This window comes from Wyeomyia smithii, chromosome 1 (assembly GCF_029784165.1).
Source record: "Wyeomyia smithii strain HCP4-BCI-WySm-NY-G18 chromosome 1, ASM2978416v1, whole genome shotgun sequence".
In the NCBI taxonomy this organism is placed as follows: Eukaryota; Metazoa; Arthropoda; class Insecta; order Diptera; family Culicidae; genus Wyeomyia; species Wyeomyia smithii.
This window is the reverse complement of record NC_073694.1, coordinates 56,348,206-56,375,775: the sequence shown is the minus strand read 5'-3', so window position 1 is coordinate 56,375,775 and position 27,570 is coordinate 56,348,206. Positions and strand designations below refer to the sequence as shown.

General features: G+C 41.0%; 1 protein-coding gene across 4 annotated transcripts; it reads right to left on the bottom strand.

The window, feature by feature from the left end:
- Positions 1 to 419: 419 nt before the first annotated feature.
- On the bottom strand, positions 420 to 27,570 carry LOC129725439 (uncharacterized). Of its 4 annotated transcripts, none has more exons than XM_055681297.1 (6): positions 26,002 to 27,570; positions 5,779 to 7,469; positions 5,508 to 5,716; positions 5,092 to 5,441; positions 4,864 to 5,027; positions 420 to 4,807 (listed from the first exon to the last, which is right to left on the bottom strand). In XM_055681297.1, the coding sequence occupies exons 1-6, from the start codon at positions 26,646 to 26,648 to the stop codon at positions 1,947 to 1,949; spliced, it is 5,922 nt and encodes a 1,973-aa protein (XP_055537272.1). In that variant the 5' UTR covers positions 26,649 to 27,570; the 3' UTR covers positions 420 to 1,946. The 4 variants fall into 4 exon arrangements, with proteins under 4 accessions (XP_055537272.1, XP_055537283.1, XP_055537292.1 ...); XM_055681308.1 differs by having other exon boundaries at positions 420 to 4,795; XM_055681317.1 differs by having other exon boundaries at positions 4,885 to 5,027.

Below are 27,570 nucleotides of genomic sequence, written 5' to 3'. Positions count from 1 at the left end.
GCTGGACACAAAACTTTTAGGCATTTCGGATATTAAACAAAAAACAAAAATGAGATGAATCGAGTGGAACGTGTTAATCCGATTTAGTTTAATAACACGTGGAATGAAGAAAAAACGAAAATGTGTTAATGAGGAATTCTTCAGCCAGTTTTGGCATAGACAGTGTTGGTTTTCTCTCAAGGTAGAACGAAGTGAGGCACGCAATACAAGGGGCGCATGTTTTCCAGCAAACCATCATCTGTTCGTAGACCACAAGACAGTGTACGATTGAATCTGACACAAAAAGTTGTTGTAAATTGTGATTTTTGTAGGTTAAACTGAATTGTGTTACTCGTGATGGTTCCACAAGATGCTTCAGGACAGTGCGCGTAATTTACAACATCATCCCAATTTCTTTCATTGACTGCAAACCACCGAAATCAGTTATCTGTAGTTTCTTTATTAATTTCTCGTATAATACACATGCCTGATTTAGTTTTGCTTTGTTTTTTTTTCACCATCATCAAGGTAAAGATTGTATTCTATTATATTGTGTACTTGCAAAGTTTTGTTGTAATGGAATATTTTTTCTCGTATTTGTCCCATTTCACGATTAGCCTGTCGGTATACAGATGTAGCTTCATATTTTTGAACAGTACGGTTTTATTGTTCTTGCGCGATGCTGCTGATGCTGTCTTTGCGCATTGGTCAAAAATGGGTTTAGCATGTGTCCGCGCGCACGCGCGTTCTTGTGTGTGCGTGTAAATTATGAAATATTGTGTGACTGTGGGAGTTTGTTCCGTTTGCTGTATCCGTTCCTCCGCCCGGTTCGCAATTCATCACAATCACATGCTGCGATGGTTTTTTTGTGCCACTGTTACATAGAACACTATTCTTTATTTTTCTTCTCTGTTGTATCTTAAGGTTTGCTGTCCATTATTACACAAATACAGATTTGGGTTTTTGTAAATATCGATTCTACACCTACTATAGTAAAACGGGTTAAATGACAAGACTGCTGATTCGGTAGACAAGAGCAAAAAAGATGTCGTTTCGTGGTATGTATTTCTTCTTTTGTGTCTTCAATTTTTGGCACAATATTCTTAAATTGTTTTGGTAGGTTTTGTCTTCTGCTGGGTTGGTATAACTCTAGTTTTTTTTTTGTTTTTTTCCTCTACATCTTCCATTTCGTTAGAATAAATATGACAAACTACGATAAGTATTGTTTCGTCATGCAATGGATGCTGAATTCGTGCTAAATGCTTGGAAAATAAAGGTTTCCAGAAGCTACAACATTTGTGATGTCCTTCGACAGCGCGACACCTATGCGATGCTTTCGTTTTCAGTTTTTTTTTTTGTTTTGATTGTTTGGATTGGTAACAATATATGTACAACAAATATTCAAAATAGAGCTCAAAATGTATTGTTACACCTACCAAGTATGACTGCATGAAAAACTATTGCAAACAGTAGTTATTATACATAAAAATACTCTTCGAATGAATCCAGATCCAATGAGATGCTGCAAGATATTAGAAATATAGCGACACTTAACAGATTGTTCGTTTCATGTATTGAAAACGCATTTACGCGTTACTGATTTTCTTTTATCTCTACTTTGTGTATATCTCTTGTCCTAGGGCGTTAGCTTTTCTGGTGGGTGTTGTTTTCTGTGTGTTTGTTCTCAATATAATACTTGTTGAGCTAGATCAGCGTTAGTTATCGGCGTGTTTTTGTGTGTGTGTTTGTGCCACTGATTCGGTTTCGGTAACTCTTTACAGCCTTCAACTAATAGTAGTCTAATTTTTTTACGCAGTTTGTGTGATTCGTATGTGTACTTTAAGTACTTCTACAAAGAACCTAAGCATATGTTATAAACAAATAAACAATTTTCAAGTGTTTTTTTTTCTTTGAGTGTCTTTTGTTTTATTTCCTGACCTACAGAAGGATTATGCTGATTAACTTCCTTAGTAGTAAGTCGGAAAAGGATGATAATTCGCGGTAGCAGCGGAAGCGTGCTGATTCAACGGTGGTGTGGTAAGATTCTGCTTGACCGAATGATGATGATAGCTGGAAGCAGTTCCTACCTGATGGTGATGGTGATGATGATGGTAGGCTCCGAAACCTCTTTGTGGAGAAACCACGTGTCGTGGTGGGGCGGGCGAGGGACCTGGGGTCTCCGCCAACAATCGGTTGTTCTGCTCGAAGATCAGATGAGCAGTAGGATCCACCAGAAGGCGATGGTTGGTGGCAGCAAGCTGCTCACTAGCCAGTAGCCGGTGGTGATCTGGTAACGAGTCCCGATTCGAGTGCTGGATCTGTGAGGATAAAAATGATGGATGGCGAACGTGATGGGGTGTGTTGCCCACGATCATGTTGCCACCACTGTTAGAACTCAAATCCAAGGAAACCATACGGATCATATCCGGATGTGGATGAGAGTATGGAATTGCCGGGGATGGCGGAGATGGCACAAGATAATTGGAGGTGCGACTAAGGTCAACCGACGCAGGCTGATCGGATTCACTTTCAGGTCCGATGTGATCCTGGATCATGTGCTGCATCTGTTGCTGTTGTTGATGCTGCTGCTGTTGGAGATGGAACTCTTGTTGCTGCTGCTGATGTTGTTGTTGTTGCTGCTGCTGATGCTGCTGTTCACGTTCATTCAGTATATCGTAGATATGATGGTGGTAACGATTAAAGTTCAAATTAGTTCCAGCCGATGGAACTTGGAAGTTGCTGTGCGAATAGCTGGACGGCAGACCAGCACGGGAGCTCATATCCAGACCTTGGAAATCGGAAGTCTCATTCATGTTACTGCCCGATCGGAAGTCGGGAAGCTCTACACTAGGTTCGGAGTTGTACTTCAGACGCAAGTCTGTCGATAAGTCCGATCCTAAGCTGTTACGGCCATTATCATACTTATTTCCAGCACCTGCAGCATTCGACGCCAAGAAATCGGTGGCCGAATTATGACTACTCAACTTCATTTTACCTTCGGTATTGCTTGCGTTAACAGAAAGATTCTCGGCAATCACGATACTACTGTCTTCGTCACTAGACAGATGCTGCATGTGATGGCTGTTGGCTTTCAGATTGGCCTCAAAGTTTTCCAACGCCAGTGAACTGATGGTTTTCTCCTGTCTGCGAGCGTACGCATTGTTGTCTGTTCCGAAGTCATACCGTGGTAGCGAGGGTGTTGATGCTGGCGATATGAGATCGTGTTCGGCGTACATTGGTCTAGAGTTTGACCGTGCCGGGGAATTGGTAACAATTTGTTGTTGCTGACGTTGGGCGGCACCATTGGAGTTCGAGTAGTTGTAGTCGTTCTGTTCAGGCGACAGGGCGCTACGAACTGACTCGACGCTTGGATTGTGCTTGTGTGGCGTCGATTGCTGCTGTTGACTATCATAGCCCAGTATTTCTCCTTCGCCATAGCTGGTTAGTTTGTCCCGTGACTTGGGCCGAACTACTTCCATTTCGTTACGCTCCTGTATCATGCTGGCATCATCCGGCGATGGATTGGTGAATTGCGACATGGAGTTCATCTGAAGCGGGAAGTTGTGAGGTTTCATCATTTTCATATCATCGACAGCACTATTAACCTCGTTAGTCGTAAACGTATCGGTTGGTAAGTTGTTCTCAGCACCAGTTCCATTGGTACCATCGATGTCACCCATGTGAAGATCTTGGTTATCGTTGTTGCTGCTGTTCATTTCCGCTTCGTTAATTATATTGCTCACGGAGTTCAGGGCGGCTTCCACCAGCATACTGGCAGACGTTGGAATAGTGTTAATTCCGGCACTTCGACCAGCGACTCCACTGTTGCTGTTGTAAAAACTGCCCAGCAACGACTGGTGGTTGAAGTGTGTTGAAAAACTGTGACTCTGGAAGGCCGGCAAGTCAGGCAGTGAGCTATTAAGCCCGGCGAAGCTAGACGTATACTGCTGTTGCTGTTGTTGTTGCTGCTGTTGCTGCTGCTGTTGATGTGACTGCTGATGAGGTTGTGTGTTGGAATTTTGCTGATTCTGGTTGTTGGAGTCTACCACGTCCAAAATCGTCGAGTTGTCATCATCATCCTCGTCATCATCGGCAGGATGCGATGCAGAAGCACCATGACCATTCATGATCAACTTCGTGAGAAAATCTCTGTTAGCGGCTGACGTTAGCATATTATCGGAATTGTTGTCATCTGGCAGGTGATCATCATCACTAATCCACTTTTTGCTTCCCTTGCTGATCACCAGTCCCGGGTTGCCCCCATTGATAAAGTCTTTGTACTTTTGACTGGCAGCCAGCGAGTTCAGATCTCCAAAGCCATCACTGTCGGCTAGTGGTTTTCCATCGTCGCCGCTGGGAAGTTTGTAGTGCAACGGGTTCTGCTCAGGTTGACCTGATATGTTAGCCAAACGGGACTGCAACTGGCTGAAGTCATCGTTTTTGTCATCTTGCATCGGTTGGTTCAGATGCCGCTGAATTGCCTCCAGACGTTCGTCTCGTTCGGCACAATCGTTCGAATCCAGATCGTCGTCCAGTTCTTCCTTGCGCACACCATCTGCATCCAGACCAGGTACACCACTGGGCACTTTGGTGAAATCCTTGAGATTTCCGTTAAGAATCGATGATATTTTTGTCGACAGCAGCGACAAATTGCTGTCGTTTTTGCAAATCTCGTTGAATGATTCCAAGATATTCTTGGTCTTGAGAATGTTACCAGGCAGCTCTTTCGGTGGGCGTTTCCTCTTTTCTCCCGGTCCTAACGTTTGACCTTCCTCGCCTGCCTCCAGCTTCCGACGCTGCCGACGTTGGATTCCATCTAAAATGAGATCTACGTCAACGTCGTTTACGAATTCTTGTACGAATGGCAGTGGAGAGGCTACTTACCAACCAATCCATCATTCATACCACCAGAATACGCGTCGAAGGTGTACGCAACACTGCGCTCTATTTTCGGCATCTGTTCCTGAGTATATCCGTGGACCTTTTTGTAGTGGAACTGCAGACACTGCTTCGTTGTGAAAGCCGCCGTGCATTCGTTTTCAGCACACCTAGACAAGGCACAAATTGATTACACACCATTCCAGCAGTGTTGACAGCAAATTCGATACTCACTTGAACGGTCGCACTCCGGAGTGAGTGAGCATGTGAATCTTCAAGTTGCTTCTGTTTTGGAACAGCTTCTGACAGCGAGGGCAACTCACTACCGCTGAGTTTCGGCTGTGTACTTCCTTCGAGTGACGCTGCAGTGCGGCCCGCGAACCTAGCAGCTTCGAGCACAGTTTGCACTGGAAATCACGCAACACTTCCGCCATATCGCTGTGCATTCGCTTAATGTGAACCTTGAGCTTCTGTGGCTGACAGAACTTGCGCCCGCAAAAATCACAAAGAGGTCGTGCCCGCTGAGGGTTCATACTACACCCGTATGTTCGATGCATCTCCAGGTAGTTAAGGCGTAAGAAGAACTGTGGGAAAATAGACAGAAAATCGTATTAGTTACGAATCTATCAACAGTAGAAACTTCACGATACCTTCTGACAAAACTGACACTGATAAGCTCCTTTGCCATCGTGCTCTTTCTCTGCGTGCTTCATAATGTTTTCCTTGCCTAGTACAGCCACTCCACACACCTTGCAGTGATACTTCCGTATTGTCAGACTAAAAGCTGGATCGTGGAAAACCGAGCAGTGTGTTCGGTAGTACAGGGGATGATCGAAACGTAGATTGCAACCACCACAATCTGTGAAATAAAACAATATTTAAATGAAAAATCATTAAACATTCTTTATGAGGTACACTTACTAGTTTTCTCCATCTTCTTCTTTCCCCACGCCGAATTGGAATCGTCGCTCCAGTAGAGCAGCTCGCTGCCCACATCCAAATCCGTACAGGTTACGAACACTATCTGCATATCGCGAACTTTCAGCACGCAATTTTTCTGATCGCGGTGCCGAGCCGGTCGCAGATATCTCAGCCAGTTCGCTTGGTTCTTGTTTTCCATGTTAACATACGTGGATCTGGTTCCGTTGAACGTTTCGTAGATGTAGCGCATATTGCAATCATCCTGGATCTCGGTTTCTTTAGCAATCTGGCCGATTACCGGCCCCAGTTGGGTATACTTTGGAATGAAGACCTTCGTGTAGATACTAAGTCCATGATTTACTGTATTCGTGAACGTACCGGCAGGAGACGGAAGCAGTGTTTGTTGCAGGTCTGCGTGAGAAATTGCAGCTGAGGGTGAGGATTCATTTAGATCTAGGGGTAGGGGATGATTGTTGCTGACAGCACTGCCAGCTGGACCAGTGCTGATTGTTGTCGCTATCGGTGCTAACCGCAACTCAAACTCCGGTGGAAGAGATGTTTCGGAAAACGAAGGCAAGATGTCTAGCTTCTCTTCGAACTGGCTTTCCTCATTATCGTCTCCTTCGTCTTCATCATCATCGTCATCATAGTTGTCGTCGTTCTCGTCGTCCATCTCTTCTGGATTCTCCGGTTTCAGCACGATCTTGTGCTTCTTGATTAAATCCTCGTTTTGCTCTAACCATTCTTTAAGCTCGATTTTGTTATTGATAGTTGCCAAGGGGTTATTTAAAGGACACGGATCAATTCCATGCTTCAAACCACACCCTGTGCAGGCCTTATATTTCGTTGTAGCTGCCTTTCTAGGCTTTTTAGGCGGTGGTAACAACGGTTTTCGCTCATCTGGTGTCAGACGACCGTATTCCTGCTCTTCGTATTCTATACGAAGATCTACCGTTCCAGTTTCCCGTTTCAATTTTCTGCTGGTTCCCAACTTGGGATCGAAAGGAATCTTTCGAATGTCTATCTTTTTGATATCCAACTTGCTATCGTACGCCTCATCATCAGAGGGACGATCAGAATGTTCCGAGTAGTTGGATGTAGATGGTAACTCTTCGGTGAAAGATTTTCTCTCCAGTTTTTGCTTCTCCTCTAGCTCTGTTTTTATCTTCTCGGCAATACGGTAGTCGAGCACCTCTGTTTCAGTATGCAGTGAGTCCTCGGAAACAGACCCCATCGTACTGCTGATGGAGTCCTGCTGCACCTCGTTTGCTTTGCCTGCTCTCCCGGGCAGTTTCTTGATAATATTTTGTACGATGTACTGTTCCTCATCTTCATCGCCGCCATCTGCTGCCGCTTCCTCGTCTCGGCGTTCGTCCTCTCCAGGAGGCTGAGGGGAACGTAACGTTGGCTGTGGTCGTTGTCGCCGCCGACGAAATTCCATTCCTGCCGTATCCTCATTGTCGTCTTCGTCCTCGTGGAAGTCAAAAATAGCTCCGGCTCCGGAAGGACGCAGTGTGTTTGCCGTACTGTTGTCGTTGATGATATTTACACTGTCCTGAAATTGTACTCTTTTGGTTTTCTTAGTGCTAGGTTTCCCGTTTTGCTGGTTGTGCTTCGAGCTTGTCAGTACACCGGGTAAGGAGTCGCGCAGCGACTCACTAGCTGTGGCATGTAGGTTTCCATCGGCCAATCTGTAAAGAGAAACGATTGATTGATTTAGTTGAGTAATAATAAGAGCATCGACAAGTTGTTCCCAGCATGGAGGACAAAGTTTCTCATAGATCAGTGAATTATGGTCTGGAGTTAGATGTAATATGTGGGTAACTAAGTTCTCTTGTTTTTTTTTTATATATCAATGCAACTTTATTTAAAAAAAAACAGCATCGCTTGGAAATGGGTTGACGGGTAACTCCTAATATCGAAGCAAGCAGCTCCTCCAATTCAGCGTCTTGGAAGGTCGTTGGCCTTCTTTCACGCGGTGACAGCCATGAACATCGAAATTACCGTCTTTAAAGCGACAGAACCATCCAAGGCACGTAGTTTTACTTAGAATTGCATTCCACTATTTTTCTTCGCCGTTTTCTTTGAATGAAATGAGAAAAATGGAAGTGTTTACCGTGACCATTTACCGGTAAATGATAGGTTAAAATGAGGATGGCTTTATAAGCGATGCCCACACCTATTATTTTTTATCACTGAATTTATCAGCTGTATGTATCAGAGAGAGAGAGAGAGAGAGAGAGAGAGAGAGAGAGATAAGCGATAAAAAAACCGTCAATTTGGCAACTAGGTTTCACATGTCAGATGTGCCAGATCTCTTCTCAAAGCGCAATCTTGACTAACTTTTTCATCTGACTCGAAAGTGTTAAATTTTATGTTTATGTTTAATTTTATATACTTATTATTATTATTATTATTATTATTATTATTATTTTGTTTAACATACAAAAGGTTTGTGAGCCACCAGTTAAATATCACTGTGCTAAAGCAATTTTGGAGCATGAAAATTAAATATCCTTCATTGTATCGGATTGCAATACCTTTCAATGTGTTGCCTTTCTTGTTCGTTTGGCTCGGATTTTGACATGTTCGTTTGGCTCACAATATTCTCTTCGCATATCTCTCCCTCTGAGTATTGCTACTTACTGCTGGCGCCATATGTTTACAAACAGAGAGAACTTAATTGAGCACCTAATATTTTTGACAGCAACTAACTTAGATTTTTGCTACCTGGAACAGAAAATGCTCAGATCCCTTTTGGTTATTTTTTTAGGTCACTTGGTGATTACAATAAGTAACGAACAACATGTCAACAGATCATAAGTGCAAATATTAAAAAAGAAGTGAGGAATGTTGCTCTTATATTTTACCACTAAAAATCATATTAACTCAAACGAAATCTTTTCATCGCGAACTAGTTCCTCTCATTCGTTGTTTTGCTTTCGTCTCGATTAGACGCAAATTGTTTATCTCCGTTTGAGTTCGCAAAATAACACTACACGAGTTATCGTACAAGTGTTTTTTTTTGTCGATTAGTTCTTGTGCTGCGCGATAACAATAGCCTGTTGTATATCGGCAGAAACATCTGCACACTGGTAGGGGCAGGTTACCCCGCCAGTGATTCGATACGCAGCTGATATATCAGCAATAATAATTCTCCCGCACCGCTGTTACCCCGCTAGCAGCACGGACCACCATACGATCGAGCGAGTGGAAGTTAACTACAAGTGGCATTTACAAGGTCGCGTGTAAGATACGGCCACTGTGTCACAACACGAAGCTGGATCGTCATTGTTTGTTCTGCGGAGACACTCTTCCAGATTGATCCTACTAGCAGCCGTGAGGTCGTGACTTAGACGTTCGGTGAAGTATTACCCTTCAGAATTTTTACTATTATTATCAATATTATTACTATGTTATAATATTATTATTAATATTATTATTGATATTATTATTATTGTTATTATTATTATTTATACTATAATTATTATTATTATTATTATTATTACTATTGTTATTAGTATTAGTATTACTGTCTTTTTTTATTTGATCCATTGTAGATTGAAAAATTGTTTTTTAAATTTAATATCAACTACTTGATCCCCCCCCCCATATTCGAATATTTATCGTTTGTGTGCGGTAGAGCGTAACGCTCCCGCAAAATGGACGACATGCAGGTGCAACTTTTCCTGGATGTGGAAACAAACGGGGAATAAATTGAAATTTCTCCCATCAGGTCACCCCTGCCTTCCCCTGTGCCCTCCCCTTTGTCAAGTCCTGTACCAAGAGTACCGGAAGTACGGGTAAAAGCTTACCCAGATGCCGCTGGCGGTCCCTACGTTGTTTTTTCTGGCCCATAAAGAAGCCATTGAATATTATTCAAATTGGCAAAGACCTGGCAAAACATTTTTCGGCCGTAACCGAGATTACGAAGGTGAGGCCGAACAAACTGCGAGTTGTCGTGAGTAGCTTGAAGCAAGCAAACGAAATTGCTGGCTACGTGCTCTTCACGAGAGAGTATCGCGTGTACATCCCTGCCAAGGATGTAGAAATCGACGGTGTGGTTACCGAGGGGAATCTTACTGTCGATGACATTTTGCGTCATGGAGTTGGCTGTTTTAAAAACCCATTGATGCAAAGTGTAAAGATACTGGATTGCAAGCAATTGCATTCAGTATCCACCGAAGAAGGGAAGAAGAAATTCCTCCCTTCGGATTCCTTCCGAGTAACATTCGCCGGAACCGCGCTGCCGAACTACGTCCGCTTGGACAGGGTTCGTCTACCTGTACGCCTGTTCGTACCGCGGGTCATGCATTGCCAAAACAAACATCTTTTCCTTCTTGCCAACTGATGAGGGTACATCTGACGATCCCGTCGAAGGGTGTTCCTATGCCTTGCCAGAGGGATCTAGGAAGAGGAGAATGCTCAACTCTCCTAATCTTTCTCGCAAAGGTCGTAAGATAACCCCTAGCGGAATGACCAATAAGACAACACAAAAAGGAAGCGGTGAAGAAAAACCGAAGCAAGTACCCCCCGGTTTTAATTTCAAATCAAACCAGGAGTACCCACCGCTTCCTGGGGCACAAAAAAACCCTCGTGCATCCATTTCTCGATCAGAAGACATAAAAGAAACAGGGTTCATAAAATTCTCTGATATTGTGGACTGGATATTTAAAACATTCAACATACCAGATCCCCTTCAAAACATTCTTCTTGCCCTTCTCCCTACAGTGAAATCCTTTTTGAAGCAACTCACAGCAACTTGGCCCCTCATTTCAGCTATCGTATCTTTCGATGACTAATACGTCGAAAGAGGTTAGGAATTTTGTCACTGTGTTACAGTGGAACTGCAGAAGTATCATCTCCAAATTTGATTTATTTTCACATTTGATAAACACATACAATTGTGATGCGTTCGCGCTCTGTGAAACTTTTCTCAATTCAAATGACCAACTTATTTTCCACGATTCTAACATCATTCGTCGAGATCGAGACTCACACGGTCGAGGGGTACTTTTAGGGATCAAAAAGTGCTATTCTTTTTTCAGAATCGACCTCCCCTCGATCTCGAATATTGAAGTTGTTGCCATTCAAACGAATATGAATGGAAAAGACCTTTGCCTTGTTTCGTTATATATTCCCCTATCCGCGCGGATTGAACAGAAGCAACTCCTTGATATAGCAGAATTGCTTCCCGCACCTTTTTTGATCTTGGGAGATTTTAACTCTCACTGTTCGCTATGGGGGTCGCTGTACGACGACAACCGATCTTCTTTAATTTGTAACTTTATCGACGACTTCAATATGACACTATTGAATACTGGGGAAGCGACACGTGTACCTAATCCTCCAGCACGTGAAAGCGTGCTGGACCTATCCCTCTGCTCGAAATCACTAGCGTTAGATTGCCAGTGGAAAGCAATCAAAGATCCCCACGGTAGTGATCATCTTCCAATCGTTATATCAAATGCTAATGGTTCAACTCCCCCGAACCCAATCAATATTTCCTACGACCATACACGTAATATTGATTGGAAGCGTTATGAGTCTATTATAGCGGAATCTATCGAGACTCACGAGGAACTTCCTCCGGAGGAAGAATACGCGTTTTTAGCTGGCTTGATAATCGACGCCGCGACTCAAGCTCAGACGAAACCGATACCCGGGGTAACGATTAGACAGCGCCCTCCCAACAAATGGTGGAACAAAGAGTGCTCTGAGCTGTACGCGCGAAGGTCCGCGGCGTATAAGGACTACCGGGAGTACGGCACTGTCAACCTACTTCGAAAGTACGAGGCACTGGGCAGGCAGATGAAGAGCTTAGTAAAGGCGAAAAAACGCGGGTACTGGCGGCGGTTCGTAAACGCGTTGTCGAGGGAAACAGCGATGAGCACTCTTTGGGATACCGCCAGGCGCATGCGGAACCGTGACGTTTCGAATGAGAGTAAGGAGTATTCAGATCGCTGGATACTCGATTTTGCCAAAAAGGTCTGTCCGGACTCTGTACCGGAACAGAAAACCTTTCGCGACGCGTTTTTAGTAACTACGGAAGAGCCTCCATTTTCGATGTTGGAATTTTCAATGGCTCTCCTGTCGTGCAACAATAAGGCTCCAGGGTTAGATAGAATAAAATTCAACCTGTTGAAGAATCTACCCGACTCTGCAAAAAGACGCTTGTTGAATTTGTTCAACAAGTTTCTTGAGCTAAATATTGTTCCGCATGACTGGGAACCTGCCTCTGATCACAATTCATATAGGCCGATTGCGATGCTCTCTTGCCTCCGGAAATTAATGGAGAAAATGATCCTCTTACGGTTAGACAAATGGGTCGAAACAAACGGTTTACTTTCAGATACTCAATTTGGCTTTCGCCGGGGCAAAGGGACGAACGATTGCCTAGCGTTGCTTTCTACTGAAATTCAACTCGCATTTGCTCGAAAAAAGCAAATGGCTTCTGCGTTCTTGGATTTTAAGGGGGCTTTTGACTCTGTCTCTGTAGAAGTTTTAAGCGCGAAACTTCATTCGCAGGGACTTTCACCAAATTTGAATAACTTTTTGCTCAATTTGTTGTCAGAAAAGCATATGTATTTCTCACATGGCGATTCGACAACTTCCCGAATTAGTTACATGGGCCTTCCCCAGGGCTCATGTTTAAGTCCTCTCTTATATAATTTTTACGTCAATGACATCGATGAATGTCTTGCAAATTCATGCACGCTAAGGCAACTTGCAGACGATAGCGTTGTATCCATTACTGGTAGCGAGGCTAGCGATCTGCAAGGACCATTGCAAGATACCTTAGACAATTTGTCTGAATGGGCTCTCAAGCTGGGTATCGAATTCTCTCCGGAGAAAACTGAGCTGGTCGTTTTTTGTAGGAAGCATAACCCAGCTCAGCTGCAGCTTCTACTAACGGGTAAAACGATTACTCAGGTTTTAGTCGCTAAATATCTCGGGGTCTGGTTCGACTCTAAATGCACCTGGGCTGGTCATATTAGGTATCTGACACGAAAATGCCAACAGAGGATTAATTTTCTTCGTACGATTACCGGAACCTGGTGGGGAGCCCACCCAGGAGACCTTCTAAGGTTATACTAAACAACAATACTGTCAGTTCTTGAGTACGGCTGTTTCTGCTTTCGCCGCGCCGCGAACACGCACATTATAAAATTAGAGAGAATACAATATCGTTGTTTGCGTATTGCCTTGGGTTGCATGCAGTCGACCCATACGATGAGTCTTGAAGTGTTAGCGGGTATTCTTCCGTTGAAACATCGTTTTTGGAATCTCTCTTACCAGTTGCTAATTCGATGCACAGTTATGAACCCATTAGTAATTGAAAATTTCGAGAGGTTGGTCGACCTTCAATCTCAATCCAGATTTACGACTTTATATTTTGACTATATGGCTCAAGATATTGATCCCTCTTCATACGATTCCTCCAATGTCGCACTTTTAGATACTTCTAATAATGCTATATTCTTCGACACCACCACGAAACAAGACATTTCTGGTATCCCGGATCAATTGCGACCCCTAGAGATCCCTAAGATTTTTTCCAATAAGTTTAAACATGTTAATTATGATAAAAGGTTTTACACTGACGGATCTAATCTAGATGAGTCCACTGGCTTCGGTGTTTTCCACGAAAATTTTACCGCCTCCTACAAACACGATGCTCCTGCTTCCGTGTACGTCGCAGAACTTGCTGCTATTTAGTACTCTCTTGGAATCATCGAAACCCTACCCATAGACCACTACTTCATCTTCACAGATAGTCTCAGTGCCATTGAGGCTCTGCGATCGATGAAGCCTGTGGAGCACACCCCAAATTTCCTGGGGAAAATACGGCGGTTTTTAAGTGCTTTAACAGATAAAAATTACCGGGTTACCTTAGCGTGGGTCCCTTCTCATTGCTCGATTCCGGGTAATGAAAAGGCTGACTCTTTAGCTAAGGTGGGTGCTATTGATGGCGATATTTATGAAAGACCAATTGCTTATGATGAATTTTATAGCATTTTGCGTCAGAGAACACTCAACAGTTGGCAATCATCATGGAACTCAGATGAACTGGGACGGTGGCTACATTCCATTTTTCCTAAGGTATCGACGAAAGCATGGTTCACGGGGTTGGATGTAGGTCTGGACTTCATTCGCGTGATGTCCAGACTTATGTCCAATCACTACACGTTAAACACGCATCTCTTTCGTATAGGGCTTGTAGACAGTAATCACTGCGTTTGTGGCGATGGCTACCATGACATCGAGCATGTTGTTTGGTTGTGTACCGAATACTGTGGTGTTAGGTCCGAGCTTATAGATTCCCTTCGGGCCCGAGGAAAACAACCGAACGTACCCGTTAGAGACATTCTGGGAAGCGGTGATCTCCAGTACATGACACAGCTATACTGCTTTCTGAAAAACGCTGACATTAAAATTTAAAATTTTCTTTGTCTATTTGTCAGATTAAGGATACAAATATGCTATGCTGAAGACACGGAAACGAAGAGCCCGCATCTATGTTTACACGAATATTTTGAACCCACAACAAACAATAATACAATTGCTCTACCAGTTGAAAAACAAAGTTCCAAAATAGTTTTAAGTCAAAATTGTATCTCCCCTCCTCTCACCTTAAATCCCCACTAGCTTGTAGTCGGCCGCGGGAATAAAAAAAGGCCTCCCTCTTTTCCCTGCTAACGTAGAATTAATACGAATATTACTTGGCTCAGTGAAACAGAAAATGTATCGTGCCGTGTCAAATAAACTAATTTTAAACCAAAATCAACTAGTTCCTCTGATAAACTAACTCTTTTGATCAGCTCGAAGGAATTCCGCTCGTGCTTTCGAAAAAACTACTTTTCTGATCAGCTCGCAGTCCGCTCGCCTGCATTTATATAAGGTGGCCTGTTAGGCGGCCGTCATAAGCATTTTCTTGATTTATCGATTGGGAACAATGAAGCTACTTGAATGTTGCTTATTGTTTTGAGCGCTACACTTTTTTTAAAAAGCATGGTGATTTTGGGTACATACAAAATGCTTTTAAATACGAAAAAAGTTGTTTTTTTTGTTAGATTTGGACCACTGCGACCATTATTTTGATCTTTTGTGGTAGAAAAAAAGTTACGTAAACACGTGAGAGTTTAGCGGGCAATTCCGGCCTAAAGATCACATTTCCAGCCAACATGATATTCTATTTCCAGTGTACGTCTAATTGGTCATTCACATACATATGTGTGTGTTAAACCGCCACACTTTCTGCACGACTGTTTCAGCACTGTATTTCATTAACGCATAGTTGTCTTATGCACACAGTGAGCCCGACGTATGACCCGACAATTATGCCTGTAATGACTGTTTACTGACACAATGCTTGTAACGAATCCGGGCTGCCAATATATCTCGCGAATATATCATTTTGGTTTGGCAACTCTGCAGTGTGCTTATGTATAGGTGTTGATGATTTCATATAACGTGCTTGTGGCTCGGAATAAGATTCTTGGTTAAGTTGCTGGCGACCTGTTTTCTTTCTTCAATTGTTTAGGAATATAATGTGCAACTTCCGTCTACAAATTAATTTTGGATTACCGCTGAAATAACAATATACCAGCGAAGTTTTCAATCTATGTCCCGTGGTGATTCTTCGTATGCGATAGCTAACAGGAAGCTGCACTAAATTAGTGAGCAACGAGATTTGTAAAACTTACCAAAACCTCAATGATATTTTCCAGAAGAAAACTATCAAAATTTGCAGCCATCGAACTAAAGGCGGCTGTTGCATTTGTTTTTTTGGCGGTAAATTATTCGTGCAGGTAAATGTAAATGCAAATGCTTAGAATGGGCCGAAAAATAGGTTTTTGAAGAAGGAATTTTGCTCACATATGGATAGAAAGATTTTCTTGAATTCCCTTCTCCCTTTTCGTAAGCGTTCGTAAGGAATTCTGTTACCCCTCCCCCTCTCCCCCTGAACCCGTACATATTTTGTGGATGACCATTAGTTACTTTTTGGTAAATGATACTGGGAATACTATGTATGCGAAATAATTTAACATTCGAATGTGAATCGTTTTCAAATGATTCGTTTGTTTCGCGAGCTATTTTGTCGTGTCCTCAATACTCATAATAATAATTATGGTTTGACACCTACTGGATATATGCACAAACTAGCAAAGTCCCATGCATACAAAACCTTACAGTGCGATCAGGATTAACCGTGATAAGCAATGCCACCGAATAGGTCCAAATCTCGCGCAGTTCAAAATAACACGGTAACAGTATTCTATAATAAGTCACCTTTTAGATATCCAATCTGACCAACTTTCATAAAATATCAGATCGAGGGACAGCTTCTTGTTAGATTTGGACAGATGTAATCTCGTTCACCTCTATCGTATTCTCCAAAGTTAAATACTACAAGGTATACAGCCCTAGGGAGGGGTTGTATGAAATGGTAACTAAATGTATATATTATATGCTGTGATAAACTGTTCATAGGCAACACTACCGTTTATATTTGATGGTCGTTATTGTAAAACTAACAATGCATGATTACATGAAAATTTTACAATAGTAGTAGTTGCACAAATTTCCATAACTCTTATCTTCAAGCATCTATAGTTCTGAAAAGGACCGATTCCATAATCTTTAGTATGAAATTCGTGTTACAGAACGCTGATGATCGCACCATCGGTAGCATTGAATACTTTGCTTGACCGCGCATAATAAAGTTTGCTATCGGCTGTGCCCTCCAGTAGCTGTGCCAGCAAATTATTTTGCAGCGTAACTGTTGCTGCCGCACGCAAAATAAAGGTAACATGTTCCGCAGTGCCTGGAAGATGACTCGTATGCAGCTCTCGTTTCTCAATGTCGTGTACCTCTAACAGCTATACTCCACTCGCTATTGTGTGACAAACTAGACTGAAGCTGAATTTTCTACACGCAGTCTTTTGTATCGAGTTCACCGTAGATTTTTGTCATTAGGGCGTGGCCATGCAGCTTAGAGAAAGACAAATGGAACAAAACACTTTGTTGAGTCACAATATGGAGGCCGTGGAATTTATTCCGTCCATGTTATTGTCATCCGCGCTCGGGAAGCAAGCCAATATCGAGGGAAATGTATGAAACAGCTTGACCTTGGGAGTTTTCACCTTTTCACCATTAAGCAGTAAAGCAACAATTTTAAACATTATATCAAACAATTGTTACATATTTCATCTATCCGACAACATATAAATGACTAAGATGCATTAAGTAGTTTGCTTGCTATAATCGTTTGAAATCTGACTCAAGTTTCATTTTCAATTTCAAAAAATGTAATCTAGTATAGAAAACAAAGACGTAGTCCTACGTCAAAGAAAAAACACTCGCACCATAAAAGAGGAACAGAATAAACCGAGAATCACGTCGCATAGCAGAACTTCACCGGGGATGTGACTGCAGGGTACAGAATGCCAGCATTATTTAACTGCGCAAAATTTCAGAATAATCGGTTCAGTGACTATTGAGATGTCATCGAAGCAAGAAGAAAATCGTCAGAGAATTTTTTGTTTAAGGAGTCTCAGACGACCGAGTGGCAGGCTGGAAGTTGAAGAAAATCAAAAACAGCTGTCCCTGTGAAGGCCCGGAAAGTGCTGGATTATTTCAAGTGTAATCCGAACCTTTCGATTCGCATCGTGGCTCTGAAGGCAAAGTGTTCCGCCTGGTTCGTTCAGTAAACCATGAAACGAGCTTGGGGCTTCGTGTGTACAAGGTTCGTAAGGCACCGAACCCGGCGTGATCAATAAAACACGGTGGCCAAATCCCGCGTAAGGAAGCTGTATCGAGAGTGGCTACCGAAACCGAGGATGTGTGTAGTTATGGATGACGAAACCTACATCAAGGCAAACGCAAAGCAGATACCGGGGCTGGAGTTCTACGTTGCCAAATCCCGTTTTGATATTCCGAAAGACATAAGGAAGAAGACAGTAGAAAAATTCGCAAAGGATACTTGCTCTAGCAGGCCAATGCGGTGAACTGAGTAAACCGTACATCACAGCGACATTGTTTCGGCCAGACCTGCACACTTAATTTATCTCGGTAAACTTACCAACAGCCGATAGGGCTCGGCGAATTTTTTAACAAATGTCAGCAATATATTTCGACGAACATTCAGCAAATACATCGATCTACCGTAAATCAGCAGGTATTAAATTTCATTTCCCGAAGTTCTTGAAAATTCCGCTAAAACTTGTAGAACATTTCGCTGATTTTATCAGCTGTTGAGTTCTCGGCAATAAAATCTAAGTGTGTGGCATCATGCCATTACGCGCGATCGACGTTGGATTGAAACATGGTACGGTGGAAAGATTTTGGGCCTAGATGGAGTTGAAGAAAGAATGGATGAAAGTGACCAAAAAGGACGGCTCCATCATTGAATAAAATGTAACAAGGGGTTTTAGGGGAAAGCTGCGGGCTTTCAGCGATGGAAAGGAAATTGTTTGAAATAATTATTCCGAAACATAATCCGTATGTATTAATTCATTCCCTGAAAATTTCAAGGAAATCCGACGTTAAATAAATTTTTGGCGAACACTTTGGTCTTGATCGTTTTTTTTTCGATCGGCCGTACAGTTCTTCGTTAACGCATGAAAGTCAAGAAAAAAATTTTACAGTAGACCACTTTCGGGATTGAAACGTACTCGCGAGCAGGGTTTATTGGATCCTGACATCCCGGAACGTCGAGCGGAAAACCGGTAGTGGCCGTCCGGCGAAGATTATGACGAAGAAGCAAAAGGAATCTCTGAAAAAGCTGTTCGACAACAAGGACGGTAATAGTTTGCGTTATGCCGACCGAAAATTTCGGAAGACTCTGGTCCTGTTCTTGGAGGAAGTCTGATGGGAAGTACGTCTTCTGGCCGGACAAGGCATCTTCGCATTACGCCATAAAGACATTTGTGTATCTCAAGGAAAAACAGAAACCGTATGTGTTCCGCCAACCACGCTCGACGCCTGGGTTCGAATCCCACCGCCGACATAGGTGTCGATGGTTGTGAGGTGGCGTGATCCACTCACAACCAACCTAATTGGTCTAGATTCAATCCTAGCCGACACCGGGAGATTTTCTGAGGCGAAAAATCTCTGGGATCACGTCTTCCATCGCATGAGAAAGTAAAGCCGTTGGCGCCGGTCCGTTAATAAGTCGCCTCCCTGGGCGTCGGTGATTGGCCACAACAGTGGCGGAACTAGACCGACGGAAAATAAGCGAGAAAAAAAAGAAACCGTATGTACCGGAGGACCCCAGTGCCCAGTGCCCTGAATTCATTGATTAGCATTGAAGAAATTCTCATTTTTTATTGAACACCCGTTATTGCTTGAAAAGTATCAAAAATAGATTTACGCTAAAATATTTTAACATATTCTGGCGGAGTTAGTACAAACCTGTATACATTTTGAAAGCTCTATCTTTCTTTTTTCTAAAACGGCTAAAACATTCGAAATCGGCTGAGAAAGGACTGAGTTAAAAAAACGTGAAGGAAGGCCAAAAACCTTCGAAGACGCTGAATTGCAGGAATTGCTTGATAAGGATCCATGCCAAGTGCCAGGAACAGCTTGATTCGGCATTAAGAGTTAACTGTTGAGCCCTTTACAAGCAGGTAGGTAATTTAGGTAATATTTCGAACTCAGAAAAAAAAAAAAACAAATTGAAAACATTTAATCCGGGTCAGGAATCACTGTTCATGCGCTATCAGATTGTATTCCAAATTAAAAAGGCTTGTTGCTGGCCTTTCGTATTTGGTGCAGAAAAGTCAGCTAGTTGTGATTTAGGTAATGAGCAGAATCATTTCAAATCGCCTGGAAATACGCGAAAATTTAATCGACCATTTTTGATTTGAATGAAACTTTGCACACGTATTTGGATTAGCAAACTGAGCATTTTTCACAGGTGGAGAGATTTTTTACACCCATGAGTTACATTCTAAAAGGGCGTATACCTTTTGGCATAGGTTTTATTCGAAGCATTGTAGTAAGTCCAGGATGGAGAAATGAAAAATATTTTTTTTATGGTAGGTTAATTTTTTTATAAAAATTCTAATTCAAACATTTTTCTATTCTGATGATTTTTAAAGATGCAGAGAGTCATTTTAAATCAAAAAGCTCTTGATAGTAAACATTCTAAAGGCATTGGTTTTCGAGTTATTTTTAATTTAAGCTCGAAAAGTTATAATTATTTAGGAAAATACAAGTTTTTCTTAATTTGTCCATGGTTCTCCAGCAAAATCATACGTTCATTGGAATGCTTGATCAAAAATATACAATTCATTCTTTGACAACAAAACGATTGGGCGAACGGTTCTCAAGAAAAGAGTTAAATGTTCTAAGTGATATAAATATATATAAGAATCAAATATTTATTTTCGAGTTTGATTATCTTGAGAACATATTTTTTATGACATAGATACTTTACAGAACTAGTTTCACTTTATATTTTATATACATCATAAGTAAATGATTGGTCATCGTTTGGAAACATCTTCGTTTGTATCTTATTTTCTGAAATCGGAACAAAAGAGTAATACTTTTGTGTGGCAGCTATTATTATAGATTTTTTGAAAATATTGCTCCATTCTGTTACTCCTTGTTCATATTCTTGATATGATACCCAACTAAATGACATTTTTGATGAATTTTTATTACTTTTCTGATTAGACCAAGCATACAATTCATTTGCGCTTGTGATAAGATGTTCATGCTCTTTAGCTAAACTTGCATTTCCTGCCATTCGTTTTAATATGCCACCAATTGCATCGCATGGGCCTTTACCATGGGAAGTCGCAAAAAAATGCCACTCTGCATCGACGTTTTATTTTGTTGCAAAGTTTTTTCTATTTTTATATTGTGAGGCAGCTCCATCAGACATTAATATCGCTTTTTTCAACTCTATTGTTGTTTTCGAAAAACTCATTAATTTGGCGATGAACACCTGAACCGCTGCAGTATCATGAGATTCTGATTCATGGGTGTTCCAGATTCAGAATAGTAAACAACGAAGGGATGAATGGTGGCTTGACTATCATTCCAATAACTACACGAATCACAAATTGAAAAAGACGTATTACCTAAAATGAGCTTGACTGTTCAATATTTTTAATTTTGCGATAACGTTTTCGTTTAATTTGCGTAAGCATGATGAGCACCGATGATCAGGAAAGGGTTTACAGCATTTGGGCTTGGTGTATTCCATTTTCACTTTATTCATCTTCACAAAATGCAAACTGTTACTAACACATCTGGAGTAGTGCAATCGTATTTATAAACGAAAACAGATATTATAGGTAACCCAGTAGTTATTGGTTGCGTACTTTACAAACAGTTATTATTAGTAAACAAGTAGGTAGTGTTGCACGACAAACATATTTTTTATCAAACATTCGGCAAGGGGGAACGTGTAGGTAGGCTAAGGTTTAGCGCTTGAGTTATTTATCCAATCGTTTTGTTGTCAGAGAATGAATTGTATATTTTTGATCAAGCATTCCAATGAACGTATGGTTTTTGCTGGAGAACCATGGACAAATTTAGAAAAACGTGTATTTTCCGAAATATTAATAATTTTTTGAGCTTAAATTCAAAATAACTCGAAAATCGATGCCTTTAGAATGTTTACTACCAAGAGCTTTTTGATTTAAAATGACTCTCTGCATCTTTTAAAATCATCAGAATACAAATATTTTGAAAGATGTTTAAATTAGAATTTTTATAAAAAAATTAATCTACCATAAAACAAAAATATTTTTCATTTCTCCATCCTGGACTTTTTTTTTTAAAGTTGCGTATTAACGTCAAGCTTCTTTAAAAAAAAAATAAAAAAAAAATTCACCTCTTTTTTTTTAAATTGAAATTTAATGTTTAATTTTAATTTTTTTTGGTCAAAAATATTTTTTTTTGTACAGTGTATATTTTTTTATGGTGCATTTTCAATTCCCTACAACTCATTATCAGACAGTTTTTCTATACAACAAACGGTTTCTGGGCTACAATGCTTCGAATAAAACCTATGCCAAAAGGCATACGCCCTTTTAGAATGTAACTCATGGGTGTAAAAAATCTCTCCATCTGTGAAAAATGCTCAGTTTGCTAAGCCAAATACGTGTGCAAAGTTTCATTCAAATCAAAAATGGTCGATATTCGACCATAGGCGATTTGACGCGATCTTGCTCTAATATTACTCCTGAGAGAATTGACTACACGCAAAGTTTTTCCGTAATACTTAATTAGCAATAATGTGAAATGACTCTTTAGGTAACAAATCTGTTACTTAAAAACGCAATAAAGTTCATCCCTAGTCAAGTAATAACACATACTATAACAATAACATATTTAGCTCGTGTTACGGGAGTACGACTATCTAATAATGGACGTTTCAACCAGATGCAAATTTTTCTCTGTCGAAAAATTCTCTCTTTCCATCTCAAATCAAGAAACAAAACCGTCGCATATGTTGTACATGCACTGCGAGGGCGACTCCCGCTGCCGCAGGTTAATGTACAGCACTACTTAGAGCTGTACATTAACTCACGGCAAGACAAACTGTCATCGCAACTCAAGCCGTTTCTTCTATCTCCAATTCATCCGGTGTGCGTGTATTAGTTTGTTGTACGCATACGGAATAAAGAAATAATATGACAAGAGTTGCCAAGCAGCATTTTTTCCCGTCATACAGTATGCAAACGTTGATGATTTCAAAGACTTCAAAAGCGTCTTGGAATCACACCGCGATTTGTAAACTGCGTTAGAGAAAAACTCAAACGTTTGCCTTTATGCAAGCTATCTAAACCACGCAATGAGTGTGCTTCATAGAAACTCATTTGGACCTGTTTGAAGATACAAAACTCGTGCCATCCCGAACAACATTCGCAATTCTGGGCTCACGGTATTGCATATTTTCATTTCAAGTAAACACTGGGGAACGAAACAGTGGTGTTTCTAATTAGACATTTAAGGTTGGCGAGTGAGATTCTTATTATGTGTGAATAAGGGGACAGAAGTGAACCATCAATACAAATGCAACGAGTGAGGTTTTCCCAACACATGCATTGCGATTCTTGGCTGTATGTTCTCCTGCAGAAACACATACAAGCGTGTGGCTGTCATAATTTCTGTTACTTTTTGGTTATTACTCTTTGTGTATAATGCGCGGTCTAATACACAATAAGTTATAAAAAGTTGCACAAAAGTAACAAAATGTTCCCCGTTTGTGTTGGGTGTACCTACAACAATCCATGCTGCAATTGATATCCGCTTTGTTGAACTGTAACTTGATATATGTGAAAGGTATGAAATTAACAACTTAAATTGTTATAAAACTGGAATTCAGCAATGACTTTAAATAATGCTGTCAATTTTCTGTTCAATTATCACAAGATATATTGGGATAGATATCGTACCACGATCGAAGAACGCTTGAATTATGATATTCTTTTACAAAATAGTGCTGAAATTGACAGAGCATTAGATGATTTAAGCAGTTTGATTCTCAATGCCCGGAACAAGAAATTACCATTCTAGTCCTCAAACATGGTGACTGCATTTTTCTTACGAATGAACAAATAGCTCAAAAGCCTGCTGGAGACTATGGGATTTTCTATATCACCGCACTCTTCAGGTCAACTATTTGGAAGGTAAGGCTGATAGATTGCCTGTTGGAGCTGGCGTACCTCAAGGAAGTATCTTAGGTCCAATCTTATATAATATTTTTACTTCAGATCTTTCTGATTCTCCACCGGCATGTGAGTAATCTTTGTTTTGTGTATGCATACAAGCATTTCTGTAAAAGGAAAAGCTTTCGTGTTATTCGCAGTCGGCTGCAAAAAAGTCTTGATATACATACTTAGAACATTTCGCCGAATCTCGGCATTGTTTGTTTTGACAGATGTCATTTTATGCCGAGAGTCGCGGCCCGCATTTGACTGCAAATCCAGCCGAGAGGCAGCAAACCAGTCTAACGACCGTTCGGTTGTATAAGCTGAATGCTCGGCACAGTAAAGAGCCGGTTTTTTAGTGGAATCCAATCGCAGAGAATAATTTCGCTTAGAATTCGGTATTTTTTTTTCAAAAGATCAATTATAGGCTCGATGAGTTTTAATAAGTAATAAAACTTATTCATATTGAGTTTCAAATGTTTGTCTTTGTCTCGGTCGCATGTAGGGCATTGAGCAAAACCTTTAGTCTAATGTTACGTCTAACGCTTATCCTTAAAATAAATATAATAATATTGCATTTACACTATTTAAAACCACACTTTTCCGACTTCCAGCCACTTCCCACGAATCTGTACTTCATTTTTCCGGCTAACAGATTGTAAAATCCTGTAGTTCGCACAAATTTCATCTGCTTTCAGTTTGCTTCCAAGTTGCCAAGTGAACTCGGATGATTTTTTAGCCGAGCTTGAGATCCAGTTTTAAGAGTGTATTTTCATCATACTTGCAAAAATGGAAGATTTCTTGCTAAAGCATCAAAAACCCAATCAATTATTTTTCCTTATAATTTCCCTTATAACCAATAATCCAATAATTAGTCTGATCGAGTTAAATAATTAGGTTTGATTTATTATAACAATCTTACTTTCAAGAAGCACATTGAGAATATGGAATGAAAAGGCCATTAAATATATGTATCACTTATTATCTATAATATCCTCATACCATCAGGAATTGTAGACTTTGTCTAAAGAATAAACTGTTAATTCACTAACAAAAATTTAAACCAGCAATGGCAATGTTATATGCAGCTCCTACCTGGACAAGCTATTGTGCAACCAGGAAGAAGGATTCAGAATCAACTTTTAAAAGTGACTCTCAAGCGCCATTGCTGGTTTAGCACGAATGAATTACATAGACTTACTAATTTGGAAACTTTAGAAAATATGTCGAACCAAATTAACAATAAGTTCTAAGGAAATTGCAATCCTCTACTTCAACGATTAGCTAACTTTACATATAGTCAGTGCGATGCGATTACACCGAGCACTGTGCGAAAAACGGCCACAATACGAGTAGAGGCATATAAAAATGATTCTACTGAATGACAACGCTCGGCCTTATACTGTTAAAGTTGGTCAAACTTACATAGAAACGCTCTAATGGGAAGTTCCAGCTCACCTGCCATATTCCCCAATTATTGCGCCGTTCAATTGTTACTTGCTCTGTATGATGACACATAATCTGGCTGATCAAAAGTTCTACTCGCATGAAGACATTGAAGAATGGCTTAATTCGTGGATAGTTTCAAAAGACGTACACTTTTATCATAATGGTAACCAAGCTCTGCCAGAAAGATGGGACAAAGTTGTAGCTTACGATGGACAATATCTCGAATGATATGTAGGTAAATATTTGCTGACAATAAAGTTGCATTTTTATTGAAAAGTATTAACTGTGTTTCGAATTATATTCAAAAAAATTAATGAAAGTTTAATGAGGATGTTATGCTCTTGTTTTTTCGTAGCGTCAAAATGCAAAATCTATTTACATAAACGACTTTTCTTAATTTCAGAGAAAAAAATTTACAGAAGCCGTCAATTCTGAATCGGGAAAAATAGTTTCTTAAAATGGACAAACGGGAACACAATAAAAAACATTCAAAAATTTTAATTGAAACATGGAAGAGATATAGAATCTTTCATAAAAAATAGAGTTGATGTAAATTCATCCGAAAAAAAATTTATAGAATTGTTCATTTTCATTCTATGTTTGTTATTACACATGAATCTAAAGAAACTATATTGATGGCTTGGTACTGTTATGCCATTGACTAGTGGAACTACATTTCACAATCGACATCAACCAGAAAAATCTACGCTACAAAACTGATTTAAAAGCAACAAGAAGCGTTCAATAGATTTCAATAAAATATAATTTTTTCGTGCATAGCTTTCGTTGTGACGGCAAAATAAACTACAACTCACGGATATTCAATTTGTAAACAACACGCTATTGAACCAACGCAAACGAGTTTTTCTTTCACACCAAAATTGACTACTAATAATCAATGACGCACGAAAATAAAAACACACCCCCCAACTTCGTCAAGCGTGTATAAAAACAACGAAAAAGTCAAAGGACGACAAATATGGTTATTGATTTGTATCCTAGCACGTAACACACGAACGGCTCTCCCTGCTACTCAACAGCCTTGCTGCTTTGCTATATTTGGCAAATTCACCCCCTCCCCAGTGATCATTGAACTCACCCATTAAGGATGCGGGTTTTCCTTTTCCGATCGTCCAACTCGGCTAGCCGGAGCAGAAAAGAAACAAACTCCACGTCGTTTTTGAACTGCAACAGATTTCGTAAGGTGTCCCATTTTTCGGCATTTTTCGTTCCGATGTAGATGTTCTTACTGAAGTGTTGATGGCGATACTTTTTTACCCGCTCGTTCGCGACTGTAGCTGGCGCTGATGACGATGACCCGGATAAGGCTGACGATGATCTCACGGGTGGTACAGCAGTCGAATTGCTGTTACTGTGGCCCGTAGGATTACTGGAGCTATTGGCTGTGTTACTGCTGGTACCATTGGTACCTATGGGAGGAGTTGGTGCTCGTACTGCTGCTGTTGTTACTGCTGCTGAAGACGGTGGAAGACTGGATCCGGCGCTGCAATGACCAATCCCATTGACCGCTAGTCGGGCATTGCTTGGAGTACTGGCGGTACTATCCGTATCACTGACATTTCCATTTGTCGCCGGAGCAATCTGCGAGCCGCGCGATGAAAGGGCGTCCACTTCCGGTTTTTCCTCATTGTCCGTGTTAGGTTCGCTGTTGTTGTTACTCTGTATGCTGGCTGGTACCTCCGATTCAGTGTCACTGTCCAGCACTTTTGGCATCGCGTCACGCATCCCCTCCGATTTTTGACCTGACCCGTTTTATGTCGCGAAAAACTTGCACAACTCAGCACTAAAATTTTCACTTTCCAATCACACGCCTATCCAGCGAGGCACCCGTTTTTTCGTTTTTTATCCTCGCAAACCAAGCAGAATTTCTATGTTACCGAGCTCCATTATTTCACTCTCACTCACTTTCACATCGCAATCAAATAAAATGTCTAACTTTTATCATTGTTGCGAGCAACATGCAGCGAAAAAAAGGGAAAAAAGTGGAGGCTGAATGCCAGCCCCGCGACGGTCGACGTCGATCCTACCAGCGATGGAGCCCACTCCTGGATTTTGGGAGGAAAAAATCCAACTATCGCTGGAAATCAATTTTCATCACCACTTTATCGCCACTCGAAACGGTCGATCACGCACTAATTTATCAGTTCCCGTTCCGGTCGCGAGTGCATTCTGTTTTGAAAAACTTTTCAACCATTAAAGTCAAACTTTTCCCAGCAAAAATCGCAACTTTAAATCGGCGGAAAACTCGACAGGACGAAACTTTTCATCTTTAATACCACTTTTTCACTTTTCCTGCTTCAATCGTCAGAGCAATGCTGCTCTCGCATTTTCCTAAGATCCTTTAGCGATGGATGTGAGAGCGTGCGTTTTTCCTCTCCCACATCAACTGGGTTCGGCATATATCACACAGTTTCCGATTCCGTAACTATCCTTGCACACACTCTCTGTTCCGTACCGAAGTGCTCTTCTTCTGTTCCGCTCTTTCTCTCTCTCTCTCTCGATCCATCTTCACAGATCGGTGTATTATCGTCATAAATATTCTCCGGCAAATCGTCAACCATTTTCACGCATGCATTCCATTCGAGGAAGCGGCCTCTGCTAGTTCGATTCGATTGAGGCCCCATCCGTCGTGACAGCCACCTACCAA